The sequence below is a fragment of the Leguminivora glycinivorella genome, chromosome 19, assembly GCF_023078275.1.
Source record: "Leguminivora glycinivorella isolate SPB_JAAS2020 chromosome 19, LegGlyc_1.1, whole genome shotgun sequence".
NCBI lineage: Eukaryota > Metazoa > Arthropoda > Insecta > Lepidoptera > Tortricidae > Leguminivora > Leguminivora glycinivorella.
In genome coordinates, this window is record NC_062989.1 from 13,580,801 (window position 1) to 13,596,958 (window position 16,158).

Genomic DNA, 16,158 nt, shown 5'->3' on the forward strand with positions numbered 1-16,158 from the left:
TAAGTGCAGACATTTGTACCTAAAACAAACAAATATCGCTAAATAACATTTCGTAATTTTGCAACCTCTGCCATGCCTATCTGCAATCATAAAGGGTCCAGCGAAGTCAACGCCGACGCTAATAAAGGGAAAGTCAGGCGTTACGCGCTGAGAAGGCAGAGAGCCCATCAAAGGAGCAAAGGTATTGCCGGCTGCGCGGCGACAGGTGACGCATTGCTGCGACACGGTGCGCGCGAGCGCGCGGCCCGACACGGCCCACACAGACTCGCGAATGGCGACAAGAAGTAGCTGAGGTGGAGCATGCAAGAGACGGACGTGCTCCTGCTGAAACAGCAATTTAGTCAGTCTGTGTTTGGCATGTAAAAGCATTGGATGGCGTTTGTCAAATGCATAAAAAGAGGAAGACAGACGTCCGCCAACTCTGATGAGTTTGTCGTCTTCGTCGTAAAATGGGTTCAACGATAAAATAGGGTTTTTAGGGCCTAGAGGTTGCTTGTCACGCAACAATTTTAATTCTTGAGGAAAGCTAGACTGCTGTGACAAAGCGACCAATTTTTTGAAAGAAACATCGAGCTCCTCAGGTTGTAGCACACCCGCAGTTTTGTTGGAAGAAGGACGGGAATTGTGCGCAAACCTAAGTAAATATGCTACCGAACGTTGTAAGGTTTTTAATTTAGAATACCGATCGAAATCAATTAAATTATGGGGTTCAGAATCGCTCGTTATCGCGACGTTAACCTTTAGTTCGGGTAAATCGAGTTCCGAGTTGAGAGAGAACTGAGGCCAGTTATTCAGTGGCTCATACAAAAAACTTGGCCCGTTCCACCACATTTGCAAATCAGGTAAGCGACCAGCTTCGACTCCTCTAGATGGGTAGTCAGCCGGGTTTAAAGCGGTCGGAACGTGACGAAACTCACTGCCCTCAGTGAGTTCCAAAATGTGAGCCACGCGATTGGCGACAAACGTTTTTAATTTTGTTTGGTTCATTTTGAGCCATGCAATTACAATTGACGAGTCAGTCCAATAAAATTTCTGTGCGATCTGGCAGCGCAACGTCTTGGAAACAGCTGACGCGAGCTGTGCGCCTAGCAGGCAAGCACACAATTCCAAACGCGGCGTAGTTGTGGCCTGGACCGGTGAGACCTTAGCCTTTGCGCACAGCAACCTGACTACACAGTCGCCCTTATCATTAGTCGACCTTAAATAAATACATGCCGCGTATGCTACTGAACTCGCATCACAAAATACGTGCATTTCGATGTGATTAGGCGAGTCGCAAAGGACGTGGCGAGGTACTTGGATCGAAGTTAAAGACGCTAAACCGTTAACAAAGAATTGCCAAGACTCGTTTATATGGCTAGGCACGGGAACATCCCAGTAAATTTTTTCAAGCCACAGTTTTTGAATTAAAATTTTAGGTATAATCGTCATTAAACATAAGAGGCCTAACGGATCGAATATTTTACACGAGTCCGATAAAATTGACCGTTTTGTGGGGTGGCCGACCTTGGCAGAATATTGAGTAGGAAAATGAATGATGTCTGCCTCAGAATCCCAGCCTACGCCCAACGTATGTGACGACGAGCTAATAATCAAGCTACCTTTATTATCGTTCGAGCCTTGTGAGTCATTTAAAATTGACGATAAGTTTGAGCGATATTTACGCAAGGGAAAACAGCCAGCGGCCAGCGCACGTTCAACTGAGTCTTTGATGTAACGCAATTCCTCCTCTGTGTCTGAGCCTGTTAATAAATCATCGACTAGAAAATCATTTTGAATTATAGTTTTAATTTTTTCGTCTGCGCATTCCTCACCCAATTGCCATAAACAGCGTGTGCTTAAAAAACTAGCACTTGAGTATCCGTAAGTAACTGTATTGAGTCGTAAAGTTTTTAAAGGTTCATTCTCATTGGAGCGCCAAAGAATTAATTGTAAATCGCGGTCGCACTCCTGAACCATGACCTGGCGATACATCTTGGCGATATCACCAGTCAAAACATATTTGTAGGTACGAAACCTCAAGAGAATATTAAATAGCGAGTCTTGAATTGTTGGCCCAACCATCTGTAGATTATTTATTGAATAGCCAGATGTGGTGGGGGCACTTCCATTGTAAACAACACGAAGCTTCGTAGATTCGCTGGAGGGCCTTTGCACAGCATGATGCGGCACAAAAAAAGAGGGGTCAGGAATGTCAGAGTCGGACACAGAGAGGTGACCTAATTCGGCATATTCATTAATAAATTGCTCGTAAGCCGATTTTAATTCAGGATTGCGTTTAAATCGCTTTTCTAATGCATAGAACCGTTTTTTAGCGAAGCGATAGGAATCGCCTAAACAGTCGGGTTCCGTAATTAATGGCAAACGCACGTGAAACCTTCCGTTATCATCGCGGTATGTGTGAGTGACAAAATGTTGCTCACATTCTGCCTCTAAATCTGTAAACGGTTGGCTAGGTTGGGGCACTTGCTCCAGCTTCCAGAATTTGGTGAGCGAGTCGTCAAGGTCTTCATTGGTCGTGTACAAATGATTGCACTGCAAAGGAGAATTTAAAGACCTATCGTTGAACATCAAAAATGGGTTATATTTACTAACCACTAACCAACCTAGTTTTGATTTGCGCAAAACAAGCGAATCGTGACCTAAATCAATTTGCTCGCCCCCTACCAAGGTCCAAAAAACATCACCGCCAATTAAAATATCTACGGGACCCGGTCGATTAAACTGAGGATCGGCGAGTTTTTTATTACGCGGCCACTTGATATTGGTGATATCAATAGGCTTTAGCGGCAAACTGCTGTTGATTTTGTCCAGAGCTAAACATGCGATGTCGAATTTTATATTTTGATCATGTTTAGATCGAATTTGAACGAAACAACGCTCGGGACTATTGGCTATAGGAACGTCAGATAATCCGAAAAGATTTTTATCACTGGGCAGCGGTGCCAATTGCAATTTTTGTTTATAATCCTTTGTGACAATAGAAGTCATACTTCCACAATCTAAAAACGCGCGCGCCGTTACGTAATTATCAGTAGCCGGGCTATATATGTCTACGTACGCGGTAGGTAAAAGTACCTGGTCCGAATGCGATATAATTAGGTACTATCCCGAGAACGACAGAACAAAAAGTAAAAAAAAAAAACATTGCGTGGAGTACCTCCGCGCGGACGAAGTGAAACATTACGCGTTTAGTTACATCCATCTTTTTACTGTTTTAAATATTTTGCATCGCTATTTGCTCAAATTATTGAAAAAACAAACATAAACTCATTTTGCATTAGATCTAAATACAAAACACACACATTCCAACCAACCATTCCACCATTCAAGACCATTCTGGGCATTCCGTTCTCTCACTGAGTGAGTTAAGGTGGCTCGCTTAGGTTACCCGAAGCTCAGGCTGCGTTAGATGGCGTTAATCTGCAAATTACCAGTCTTATTTTTTTTGTGGAGTCGTACAGGCATTTATATACGTTCAATTATGCTTCGCGAACATTTAATATTAAAATTGACGTATTACAACAAACATTCAACTTCTCATCCCAACAAACAAAATATCCTTATAAAATCAATCTATAAGGGCTAAACACTCATAGTAGTTTTAAAATAGCATTCATTATGCCAGAGTTCCTTATAGCGGCTCATTATAAGAGAATTTGGCCTAATAGTACATTTACTCTTATAATTTGGCCATGTACACGTTAATAAGTCAAATTTATATGACTGAAATAAGGGTTTAAAAATATTTACTCTTATAGTAGCTCATTATAAGAGGATTTGGCCAATAGTACATTTACTCTTATAACTTGGCCATGTACACGTTAATAAGTCCAATTTATATGACTGCAATAAGGGTTTAAAAATATTTACTCTTATAGTAGCTCATTATAAGAGGATTTGGCCAATAGTACATTTACTCTTATAACTTGGCCATGTACACGTTAATAAGTCCAATTTATATGACTGCAATAAGGGTTTAAAAATATGTATTCTTATAAAAGCCATTTAAAATGCCTTTTCGCTGTATAATATTCAAAGCACTATAAAAGCTTTTGTTATGGCCAATTATTCTTATAAAAGTAATGCATAAGATAACTATGATGCTTTATGCCTCATAGGAGCATATTATAAAACGTCTATCCAGCAAACAAATTATAGCATTTTATAAAGTGTTTAAAAGAATTAAAGCAATACATTTTCTCTTATACAATAATTATAAAGGCATTATTCTTGAAAGTGTCGTATTAAAAGTTTTTATAAAACTTGATTCGTCATTTTGAAAATCCTGCGAATGTGAACAATCTGATCCCAACTTATCGATTAGTGGTTCCGTAGAGGATGCCATTATGGAATAATTATAAGAATATGCAGGCAAGCAGCAGTGATAGTAATACAGGTATATCGTTAAATGATGAATTGAGTTTGGATTTAGCTTAATAATTATATTTTTTGTTCTTATTTAAGGTGTCTGTAGCTCTGCGGTGAAAAATGTTAAGGTATATACAGCGGGGCCGCGGGGCAAATCTTGACTGGAGGGCAAATATAACTGGTCCATTGTTTCCATGTTTTACAATGTTTACATTATTAAATAGAGTGTCCACCGGTTATACCAGACTAGCATGCACTCGGAGGTGGCCAATTATACATAACTGAGCGTATAAGAGACTATTACCAAGGCACTCAGTTTTTTTATCCATCAGTACCTACTAATATTAATTTTTAAGATTAACTTTATTAGAATAAGTTCCAAAAGTGTATTCCTTACTTTATGGACTTTGGTCTGAAATAAAAAAAAAATCTTTTATTGCGGATTATCATTGTGAATGTTGGACGATCTGAATAAGTGAATACAATGTTCGGCTATTTTAAGAAGAAACCGATTTTATATGTAGTCCTTTTGGGACTAAGACAGATTAAAATTGAGGACAAATAAAGACAAACTCACTGTTTTTAAGATATTTATTTATGTGCAATGAAACCAAACCGATACAAGTAACTTTATAAGATTAATATTTTCAGTTCTATTGCTCACGATGTTGTTGTTTCAATGAGTCTACATACTTCAAAATATTAATATATTCTTCAGAGCGCCTACACGGTGGTAGAAATTGTAATTAACCTATCAGTAAATTTCCAAAATAATAAGTAGTTTCTTTTATCGAGGTCTTCATCAATTTCACAAAAGATATATTGATTTTCGTTTTCTTGTTTTGAATTATCAGCGCCATCTTTGCTTGGTGTGATTTTCTTACAACCTAAACTATTTCCTGCGTCCCCTTCCATTTTGCATGTTTTTTGATCCACCACTCCGGGCTTATTTTTGGGTGTAAGTAATGATTGTGACTGATTTTCTCCATCAGAATATGTGCCGTTTTGTAGTTCATCTGTAAAAAAAAAAATATTTATTTGAAGTCTTAGGCTAGGCTGTTTATAGTTATCGACACAAAGTCCATTGTGATGGCGGTACTGAAATCGTCTGTGGTTTTCAATAACACTTACTTACTAAGAGGAGGAGAAGAGTTGTCATCTTCACGTCACTAAAACCGGCCAAGAGCGTGTCGGGCCACGCTCAGTGTAGGGTTCCGTAGTTTTCCGTATTTTTCTCAAAAACTACTGAACCTATCAAGTTCAAAACAATTTTCCTAGAAAGTCCTTATAAAGTTCTACTTTTGTGATTTTTTTCATATTTTTTAAACTTATGGTTCAAAAATTAGAGGGGGGGGGACGCACTTTTTTTTCCTTTAGGAGCGATTATTTCCGAAAATATTAATATTATCAAAAAACGATCTTTGCAAACCCTTATTCATTTTTAAATACCTATCCAACAATATATCACACGTTGGGGTTGGAATGAAAAAAATATCAGCCCCCACTTTACATGTAGGGGGGGTACCCTAATAAAACATATTTTTCCATTTTTTATTTTTGCACTTTGTCGGCGTGATTGATATACATATTGGTACCAAATTTCAGCTTTCTAGTGCTAACGGTTACTGAGATTATCCGCGGACGGACGGACGGACGGACAGACAGACATGGCGAAACTAATATAAGGGTTCCTAGTTGACTACGGAACCCTAAAAACGGCTGACTATGTATCTCATCCACAGATTCTGTAACAATAACCATAATAATAAATATCAAATAGAGTATTTGACTCAGCATTTACAATAAATCAATAGGAAGTAATAAAATAAGGCACCAGAAGATTAAATATTCCGAAGCACAAGTTTGTTTTAAATGGAAAATTCTAGGTATAACTTCCTAATGAAATATTGAAAATATCAGTATTACCTGACATGCTGCGGACTACACGGTTTTATTTTGTTCTATGCCGGTTAATCGAACCAAACCTTTATCAAAGCGTTCCCCAAAATACCGGTTTAAAAAGAACGGTCTTTCGAACAAAAATGCAATTTCAAAGGTTTGCGCCAAGTACATGATAACTAGACAGCGGATTTCAGGTAGCGATTTAAATATTAATATGGATATGACTAGTGCAATTTTTTAAATACATGTCATGTGGTTTATAATCTAATTTTATTACCTACATCGCACACCACAAACTTCACTGAATAATTAGATTAAATTAATGTTATTTTTTCAACAAACTACATTTAAAAAAAAGTATTTTATTCTAAATAATGGACTTTCAATTTAAATATATATAAGAAGCGAATTATTTTCATTTTTATATTCTTTGAGCCATAATATAAGTTTTTACTGTGCAATGCGCAGATGAAATATTAAAGAAATAAGTATAAATAAATATTTTTTTTATTTTTATTTGTTATCATTATAATTTTTGCCCAATATTCACAAAAGCATCCAAAAAGGGTTTTACTTTTATGTTCCCATACATTTTTTCGTGTGTAGAAAAAATAATAAATATTGTATGCGAGTCATATTCATATTAATATTTAAATCGCTACCTGAAATCTGCTCTCTAACGATAACGTTATGAATTTTTAACTGGTATCCGTTACAAATATTTAACTAGATGGTAAGGTTCGGGATTTCACTAATTGTGAGAAGGAACCCTAAAGATATATAAAATGGCGAATCATAAGTAACACCGGTGGCTATTATAAAGTTTTTACTCTTATAGAGTATTTGTAAATGATGTGCTTACTGCTTTTACTCTTATAACAGCCTTGCTCAAGACATGTCAAAATTAATTAACCGCATTTTTAGTACAAAACCGTTGAAATACAAGGGCGCATTAATAATACAACACATTTTATATCACATTTCACCATGAAATTGGATTCCCACACAGTTTTCATAATAAATAAGCAAATAATTGTAATATGTAAAAGTTAACTTACCGTTTACTAACTTGCAAAATGGATGACTTGATGATGATGTACACATAAATCACTACGAATAGCACAATAAACTTTTAAAACAGCATCCTGTTTCGCCGTTATGAGTTTTACTCCCTTATATCTGATGATCACAAAACGTGTACAAGAGCTATTGCCCTTATTAAAGCTTTGAATATGATTCTTACAAGTATAATTGCCTTTATTAAAGCTTTAAATATGATTCTTATTAGTACATTAGCCTTTTAAAAGCACTTTTCTTGCCATTATAAGGTTAACTTTCTTATTGCATGCCATAATAAAGCACGTACAAGATAAGAAAGCCAATAATATAGCAACTACAAGGGGGATATAAGGTTTTTGGCCTTATAAGGTGTGCCCAAATGCCCTCTTGTAAAGGGTTTACAAGGTTATTATAAGAGTACTATTTTTGGCATTATAAGCCACTATAAGACTAATTTTTGTTAGTTGGGATTGTAACGTTAATCCCCTTAATGTAGATAAATTTACTATTTTACACTATTTTTAAGTACCACTCACACATACAAACAGTGTTTTTGTATTCCTTCTAGTCGATAATTTCACGCGGCGACAGCTTGTTTAAATAGCCTTGCGGTAAATACGTGCCATCGCATGATTTGCATGGAAGTACTGGGTTCGAATCCAGGACTTTTTCTCTTTTTTTTTTAATACTACGTCGGTGGCAAACTAGCATACGGTCCGCCTGATGGAAAGCGGTCACCGTAACCTATGGACGCCTGCAACTCAAAGAGTGTCGCATGCGCGTTGCCGCCCCATTAGAAACTTGTACACTCCCCTTTGCTGCGTGTGCACAGCAAAAAGGAGTGTACAAGTTCAAAGGAGGGTTTGGGTTGCCGACGACTCAAAGGACAATAGACGGAACAAATTAGTTCCGTAAGTCCTCCCGTCGTCAGCACCCCACACCCTCGTTGAGCTCTGGCAGCCTTACTCACCGGCAGGAACACAACACTATGAGACACTATTTTTTGTTTTATTATTATACATAAATGTATATGTAATGTACTCGTACAGTAGTTACTGAGCGTTTTCCACAAAAAAGATTAAAAACCTATTCTCTTACATGGTAATAATTTTTGGGTTCGTCGAACTCAGAATTTCTAACATAATTATCCTAATCTGATATTTTAAAAAATTCCAATAAAGTATAGATAAATTTTAGTTTCTAAACTACGATTCGAATGATTTTTTTTTCTAATTGTTTATTTTCGATGGAGCAAGGGTATTCAAATCGCTTTTGAAATCTTAAATTAGTAAATGAAAATGCAATAGTTAACTGAGTAACGTAATGCTTTAAAAACTCAAGTGGACTTTTTTTATCTAAGGAGTAATTTCGATAAAATATTATATTTAGCGAGGGTATTAAAAGTTGTGTTTTATATCTCAACTTAATAAATAGAAAATCAAAATGACAATAAAAAATCAATATGTTCTCTAAGATAAAAAATTGATACCTTCGGCTCTCCATTCTTGCTCGGTCAATAAAAAATACGAAATTTATATCCAAAAAAATACAAAAAGTTTATAGAATCCTGGGAATCGAACGCACCTTCACGGCGTGACAGACGACTATTCACCAACGACGCCATTACATAACACGCTGTTACCGACGAAATTGGGCTATACATATATAATTAATTAAATATAAATAATAATGTCAAATCCATACTAATATTACAAATGGGAAAGGGTGTGTGTCTGTTTGTTTGTCCGTCTTTCACGGCAAAACCGGAGCGACGAATTGACGTGATTATTTAAGGGGATTTAGTTGAAGGGATGGAGAGTGACATAGGCTACTTTTGTCTCTTTCTTACGCGAGCGAAGCCGCGGTCAAAAGCTAGTTTATTATAAATGGGAAAAGCTGGTTACTCTATAATCTAAAGTGGAAGAATTCGTTGTTTCACCAAAGATAATGTGTGTTTGTTTGTTTGTTTGTCCGTCTTTCACGGCCAAACGTAAACGTAAAGAGATAGTTGAAGGGATGGAGAGTGACATATGCTACTTTTGTCTCTTTCTAACGCAAGCGAAGCCGCGGGCAAAAGCTAGTACAGCACGGGTAGCATGGTCGCGCGATAGACGATAAAATATCAGGCCGTCCCTGTCGCACTATTAGTAAGTGCGATTATAGGGACGGCCAGATGTTTTATCATAATAGCCTGCCTGGACCAGATTATATTGATGATAATTATTATTTGTAACCATTTAGTTAATATTGTCTTCAGTTACCGCGATAGTTACTCATGAAATAAAAACTATGAAAACGGATTAAATCCCGTATAATGAGTTTAAAATTCATCCCGATGTTTCAAACACTTTACAGCGTTCGTGGTCAACGGGTGACTGAGGAAAAATTACAATGTGCAAAAGCTACCCATATTCTTGTATATAACCATTTAGTTGTTGAAGAAAAACATTCACACAACAATAACATAGGTCAACCAGCTCAGTAAATGCAATACTTTACTAATACTATGCCCACACTATGACCTATGTATAATGTATTATACCAGACGTGTAATATTTTATTTTATCAACAAAGGCATAATAAAGGATTGTATTGTGTTTTTGTATGAAAATAAAAAATAGGAAAGCAATATAGTAATAGTCAAATATTCCATAAAAATAAAAAAATACTTAATAAATCCATAAAAGTTCAAATGATTAAAAAAAAACTTCGGACTCGAACCCACGATCTTCTGCATCATAGTCGGTCGTTTGACCGAGACGCCATTTCGATTTACATTAGCAGTGTCGAAATACACGATATGTATCTTTGTTGACAAAATGCGTCATTATTTCTGAGTCTGCTTGAGTTAACTAAACCAATATCTTTAAATAATTACTTGTCAAGAGCCAAATGTCACTGATGACAATGTCAACTAAAAATGCGCGAAATATGACGGCTCTGTGTCTGTACACAAAATTTGGCACGCACATTTACTTAAAATTAATAAAAAATTCACGTGGATTTGTCCATGATTTCTGTATGAAACAATGTATTTCATTCACTACCGCGACGACGGATAATGTATAGTAGATGTATGCGCATATTTTTATTTAGTTGTAGTGTGCGGTGACTAAATAAATGGTAGATGTTTTTTGTATGGAAAGCGAGCCACCTTAATATAAAGTGAATGAATGGAATGAGTGAGTCGCGTTCAGCGCAGTGACATTGACAGAGTGCGCGTAACACTCTGTCAATGTCATTGCGCTGAACGACTTACGCGCTGAGTGAGCGGCATTTCACGCAACGTAACACTGACTTTTACTTAAATAAATAGTTGCCAAGAGCAAACTTGCAGAAAATCGCCCGAACTGCAACCACAAGTGAACCAAAACCCGGCAGACCTCGTCAACGATGGCGGTACTTCGCTATTAAGCCACCGTCACTACTTGGACTCGGGATACCTTTTGGAAAAGCTCAGAAAGTGGCAGCGGGAAATTAATAATAATAGTAATAGATTTCGACGACCGGTCTGCCTCATTCGGTAGTGATCCTGCGTGCTGAGTGCTGAGCCGCGGTCCTGGGTTCGAATCCCGGTAAGGGCATTTATTTGTGTGATGAGCACAGATATTTGTTCCTGAGTCATGGATGTTTTCTATGTATATAAGTATGTATTTATGTATTTAAGTATGTATATCGTCGCTTAGCACCCATAGTACAAGCTATGCTTAGTTTGGGGCTAAGTTGATCTGTGTAAGGTGTCCCCAACATTTGTTTATACTTTGAATAGTTGAGTTACCGGAGGCGTCACTGTCGGAGTCGGTGTTGTAGTTCTTCATGAGACTGAGGCCGGTGGAGCTGGCGCCCGCGGCCCGCGAGCGCGGCGCCGGCGCCGGCGGCGGCCCGGGCGGCGCGGGCGCCACACGGAGAGGGGGCGATTCTGGAAACAAAACTAACTTGCAGTTGGACATTAACTGAAACAGATTCCTCAAGGGGATCAGTTCGCCTTCGTACTTCACTTCCACATAGAACCTCCTATAGAGCGCCAATCTTGTAAATTTTGTGCGTGCTACAAATCACCAGTGCTTGGGGCGCGAGGAGCGGGAGGGGAATGTGTTTAGCGCGCTGCGATTGGTCGTTTCAAGGACGGCAGGCAGTCGCGCCAGATGAAAAGGGACAGAAGTATGACTGTCCCTCTACTGTCGCGTAAGTGGCCAGTGTAAGTTGACCTATGCCGGCTCTGAATAAATTATAAATATGACTTATTTGTGGAATGTAATACCGTCAGTTTTTAAATTTGAACTTCTTGTTACCTTTCCACACCATTTCACACTACAGGTGGACATCTTTAAGGCATCAAAATACCCTTTTTCAATTTTTTTATTGCGAAAAACACGAGCTGCTTTCGGGTCGGTTACTTGGTCGTTACTGATCGGGCACGGCGAGCGCCCGCGCTTATATCATGGCAAATACAAGTAAGGCTGGTGACCGCGAGTCGTCTTGTAATGGATGTCTAGGGGTTGGTCTGTGTTCACTTCTCATGGGCTAACTCCAGAATATAGTTGTCATCTAATGTTGCATCTCTACGCATTTTGCAAATTATCATCATGTAACCACAGTCAACTGAGGCCTGACATCTAGTGGATGCTTAGGACCAATAGTCTCTAATAGAAATGAATGTATATTATGTCTATAGTTACCATGTTCCCTAGTATACATGACTGGAGCCTTAGATATGATAGGCCTGTGTCTCGGAGGCAGTGGCTCAGTGCCCGGGGGAGCCACCTCTCCGGGGGCTAACTCCGGAGTATAGTTGTCATCTAATGTCGCTTCTCCACGCATTTTTGAGATTAGCATTGTGTAGTCACAGTCAGCGGATGGACGGTAGTGGATACTTGGGATTGAAGGTGCCTGAGAAAGAAATCAAAATGATTAAGAAAAGTAATCAACTTTGTTAATAGTACATTACGATACAAGTGCGTAAAAAAGGAAGTTCGAAACGAGTGACGATAAATTAAAACACGACCGAAGGGAGTGTTTTAAATCGACACGAGTTACGAATTTCCTTTTCGCACGTGTATCGTACGACGTTTTTCAGTACAGATGAGCCTCTGAAGTTTCGACCTGGCATATAATGAACCACTTCCCGCACTAGTGCGTTAAAAAAACACCATCTGTACTGAAAAACAATTTAAGAACTAGCTAAAAATCCTAGGAAATGCATACAAATCAGGTTACCCGTTTAAGAGACACGACACAGCATAGCAGTCCAACTAAGAACAGCTCACTTTTTGCATTGAGGAAGAAAAAAAAATTAACTAGCTTTAGTAACGAATGTTTTTTTTAACCCCCACGCAAAAAAGACGGGATGTTATTTAGTCTGACGTGTCTGTCTGTCTGTCTGTCTGTTTGTCTGCCTGCCTGCCTGTCTGTCTGTCTATCTGTCTGTGTGTGTTCTGTCTGTGGCATCGTAGCTGCCGAACGGGTGAACCGATTTTGATTCCGTTTTTTTTTTATTTGAAAGCTGAGTTAGTCGGGAGTGTTCTTAGCCATGTTTCATAAAAATCGGTCCACTATGTTGCAGTCGGGGGTTTCTTCAAAATTTCAATTTTGTGGTTATTTGTAGAGTTGTGTACTTTACTCACAGATTCAATGACGGTTGAAGCCAAGCTAGGATGCAGGTATTCGTCAGTCTCGGGCGGTTTTTCTGTAAAAAGTAACAATGTTTAGTAGATATAATATAGTTTAACTAAAGATTATATTTGTGATTACTGGGAATAAACGAAAAAAAAATGTAATATTCTTAATGACCAATAGATAATAGAAATCATAATATCAAACATAACTATAGATTAAGAATGTAAAAAAAAAATTGACAGTAAATTCCTCAATTTCGATGCATCACTTTATTTATGCTGGCATGTTTACCTTCAACAACTTCTGGTGCCTTCTCCGGCCACTTCCCAGCCTTCACAAGAGCCACCAGGGCAAGATAATATGGCCGCAATGGCGCCCCAATGTCCAGAAACTTGAACTGTGGATTATCTCCCTGCTTCGCTTTGATTAGGATCTCCATCTGAGCACCTTGGGAGGCAATGAAGTTTGCAGTCTTCTCTATTATTGTGTTTTGCTTGACGGAATCAGGCTGAAAGAGAAAAAAGTAAAATTATTAAAGATATTTTAGTTTCTTCTGAGCAAAGCATTTGCAAAAGTCTCTGACTTAAATTATGCCACACCTCGGACACTGGTAATCAAATATATGAAAGAGGCGCGTTCCTAACACACATTCTAAGCTCGTGTAGGTGAACGCGTACCATGCTTGTATGAGTGAGATATGATAGGTCGACTGTTCGCGTTTTTGAGGTGAGAGGGGGTGGGCGGCACTTTCAGCGGGGAGCGGGAGTGGCCATACTGTACGATAGTACTCTTTATTATACTGTGCTTATGCTAAACTTTCGTATGGCGTCTGCTGTTGCTGTCACAATTGTGAACCGATTCTCATGAAATGAGGAGATAAGGAGGCATAAAGCACTTAAGTTTACCTTAGAGAATTTAAGACCTTTGCAAATTATATCAATTTAACATTTTTTAAGCTTATTGTAAGGTTTACAGGCCTACAGCTTACAAAACAATTAGTATAAACAAAGACATATGTAACTCCGTATAGACAGACAGATAAAGTCTAAGAAAAAACGTATGTACCTCAAACCCCTAGAGAAAAAGGTATGGTGGCCTAGATGGTGTTACACCTTTGAGGAACGCTCGGCTAGATGGCGCTAATATTAATATTTGACACTTTAACACATATAAAGTAACAATATGGGCCAAGTTTGTGTCGAGAGATGGCAGTCTATGCACTGTGATTACACATTTTACTTTGACAGTAACTCTCTATAATACGACCCTCTTTGGTATAAATTATATGGTGCAAATAGAAATAGATAAAAGTCTCTGCTTATTTTCAGGAATTCTTTTTAATTCACATGTTAAATTTTCTTACCAATAGTATATCTGGAGCAAAAAGAGCCCTATAAGATGGGGTCGGCACAAAAGGCTCATCAACTTCCACGGGTGTAGTCGGGGCTGGGGCTGCTGCTGGAGTGTCATAGTTGAACCCAACTTGCCCGTAGCCAGCTGCGTGGAGACGCTTCAGTTCTTCCTCTGTTGAAATAGAGAAGATGGTTAAGGCATATCTGTAAATAATGTCATATAAGAAAATATATCAAACCAAGGCAAGGGGGGGCTTATTATGTACAAAAAATGAGACCCTATATAATGTCCGAAATATACATTGTGACGCGTTTTCAGTCAATATATCGCACGTCACGTTATATAATGTGATTCGGGCATAACTCGACTCCACTCAACCCGACCAACTTGATTCGTGTTTAATTTTGGCGAATCACTTCACATGGGCCAGAACTAACCGCTACATTAATACGTTAAGGACCGTCGTAGCAACTTGGTGTGGTCAAACTGGATTGAAACTGGTTTACGTAGAAACTTAAACCATTCAGCCCGGTTTGCGATATTTTCAGTTTGACACATCTCTAGGGCACATAATTCACCTTTATACATTTCCTCCTCATCCTCGTCAGTATGCAGTGCTCGATACCGTTCCTCGTCACAGAGCTGCTCCACTTCTTGCTCGTTCCGAGTGAGCTCCACGCGCCAGTCGAAGCCGCCCGGTGGCGCCTCCAGCGATGCCACCTCATGGAGAGCACCTCGGGCGTCATACCTGTCCACATTTAGATACAAGTTATAAAGGGACAAAATTGTTATGCCGTTTTTTTGCTTTATTACTAGGGATGTTCATTGTTTCAAGTTATTAAGAAATAAATTCCTTGATTTTGAAATATTTTTTATTAAGAGTAACAAGACTTTTTAAAGGCTATACATAGAGCACAGTTTTGGACATAATTATCATTACCGGCTGTATGTCATTACAACCAAAACCTATCCAGGATTCAGGACAAAAACAAAAACAATGTCATAACCTCAAAACTTTTTCAAAACTGATACCGTTGGGTAATATACGTACGCAATTATACCTGTTCAAGTTATACATACCGCTGAAGAGTGTCACCATAACAATATGCGACGCAGCAGCCGCCCGCTGCGAGATCTTCACCCCGCAAGCTTCGAAATCCTCTGCGAAAATCTTAAAGATCTTCCAATATTAAGTATTTTCCAACACATTGCAATCGCTTTATCGTTTTTAGCCACAGTTATAGTAAAAAACAGATCGAACCTGTCGATTTTCAACGTTTCATCCCCCATCCACGGTATGAGGTGTTTGCCTTGATCAATGTGCAGGGCTTTTTCATCGTCCCTGAACAATTTGCACGAGTAGCCGAACACGAAAAGCTCTTCTTTCTTCTCTTTGAACTCACTTTTCCGTAATATACCGGAATCACTCACACTACCAGTCCACTTTATCGACATTTTGTAAATTTATTTCATTTAGATTTAGAAAACGCTTGAACTCAAGGCGACATTTGGCAGGCAATGTTTTTTTTTTTTTTTTTTTAATATTATGGCCTGGATGCGAGTCCTTTAAGCCAAGTCTTTGTTTTATTGTGTTTAAAGCACTTTGTTTAAACAGTTTTATGGCATATTATGCACTAATAATTTGTTTTAAAACACTTCACTTGTTTAAATCTTCAGCGCGGTATTTTTAATATACTTGTACAACGGAACGTAACTGTCAACGTTTTTGAGAATGTCGGCAAGGCGGCGGGGGACAAGAATCTTATATACATAAAATTAGATAAAAAATAAAAAGATATATATAAAATTCTTGGCGGGGGACATTATTATTAAACACTTCACTTAATTCACTTGCGA

General features: G+C 38.3%; 1 protein-coding gene across 2 annotated transcripts in view; it reads right to left on the reverse strand.

Moving 5' to 3' along the window:
- LOC125236823 (protein suppressor of white apricot-like) overlaps positions 1-15,832 on the reverse strand; it is a 38,288-nt gene extending 22,456 nt beyond the window's left edge. The window contains exons 1-7 of one of the 2 annotated variants that reach the window (XM_048143750.1): positions 15,563-15,832; positions 14,880-15,049; positions 14,312-14,472; positions 13,240-13,456; positions 12,957-13,018; positions 12,012-12,222; positions 11,111-11,251 (exon numbers count right to left, since the gene is read on the reverse strand). In XM_048143750.1, coding sequence (XP_047999707.1) covers positions 11,111-11,251; positions 12,012-12,222; positions 12,957-13,018; positions 13,240-13,456; positions 14,312-14,472; positions 14,880-15,049; positions 15,563-15,756 — 1,156 coding nt within the window. In that variant the 5' untranslated portion in view covers positions 15,757-15,832. Of the gene's footprint in view, positions 1-11,110; positions 11,252-12,011; positions 12,223-12,956; positions 13,019-13,239; positions 13,457-14,311; positions 14,473-14,879; positions 15,050-15,381 lie in introns of both variants that reach the window. The other variant, XM_048143751.1, reaches the window with a different exon arrangement.
- Between the last annotated feature and the right edge of the window lie 326 nt (positions 15,833-16,158).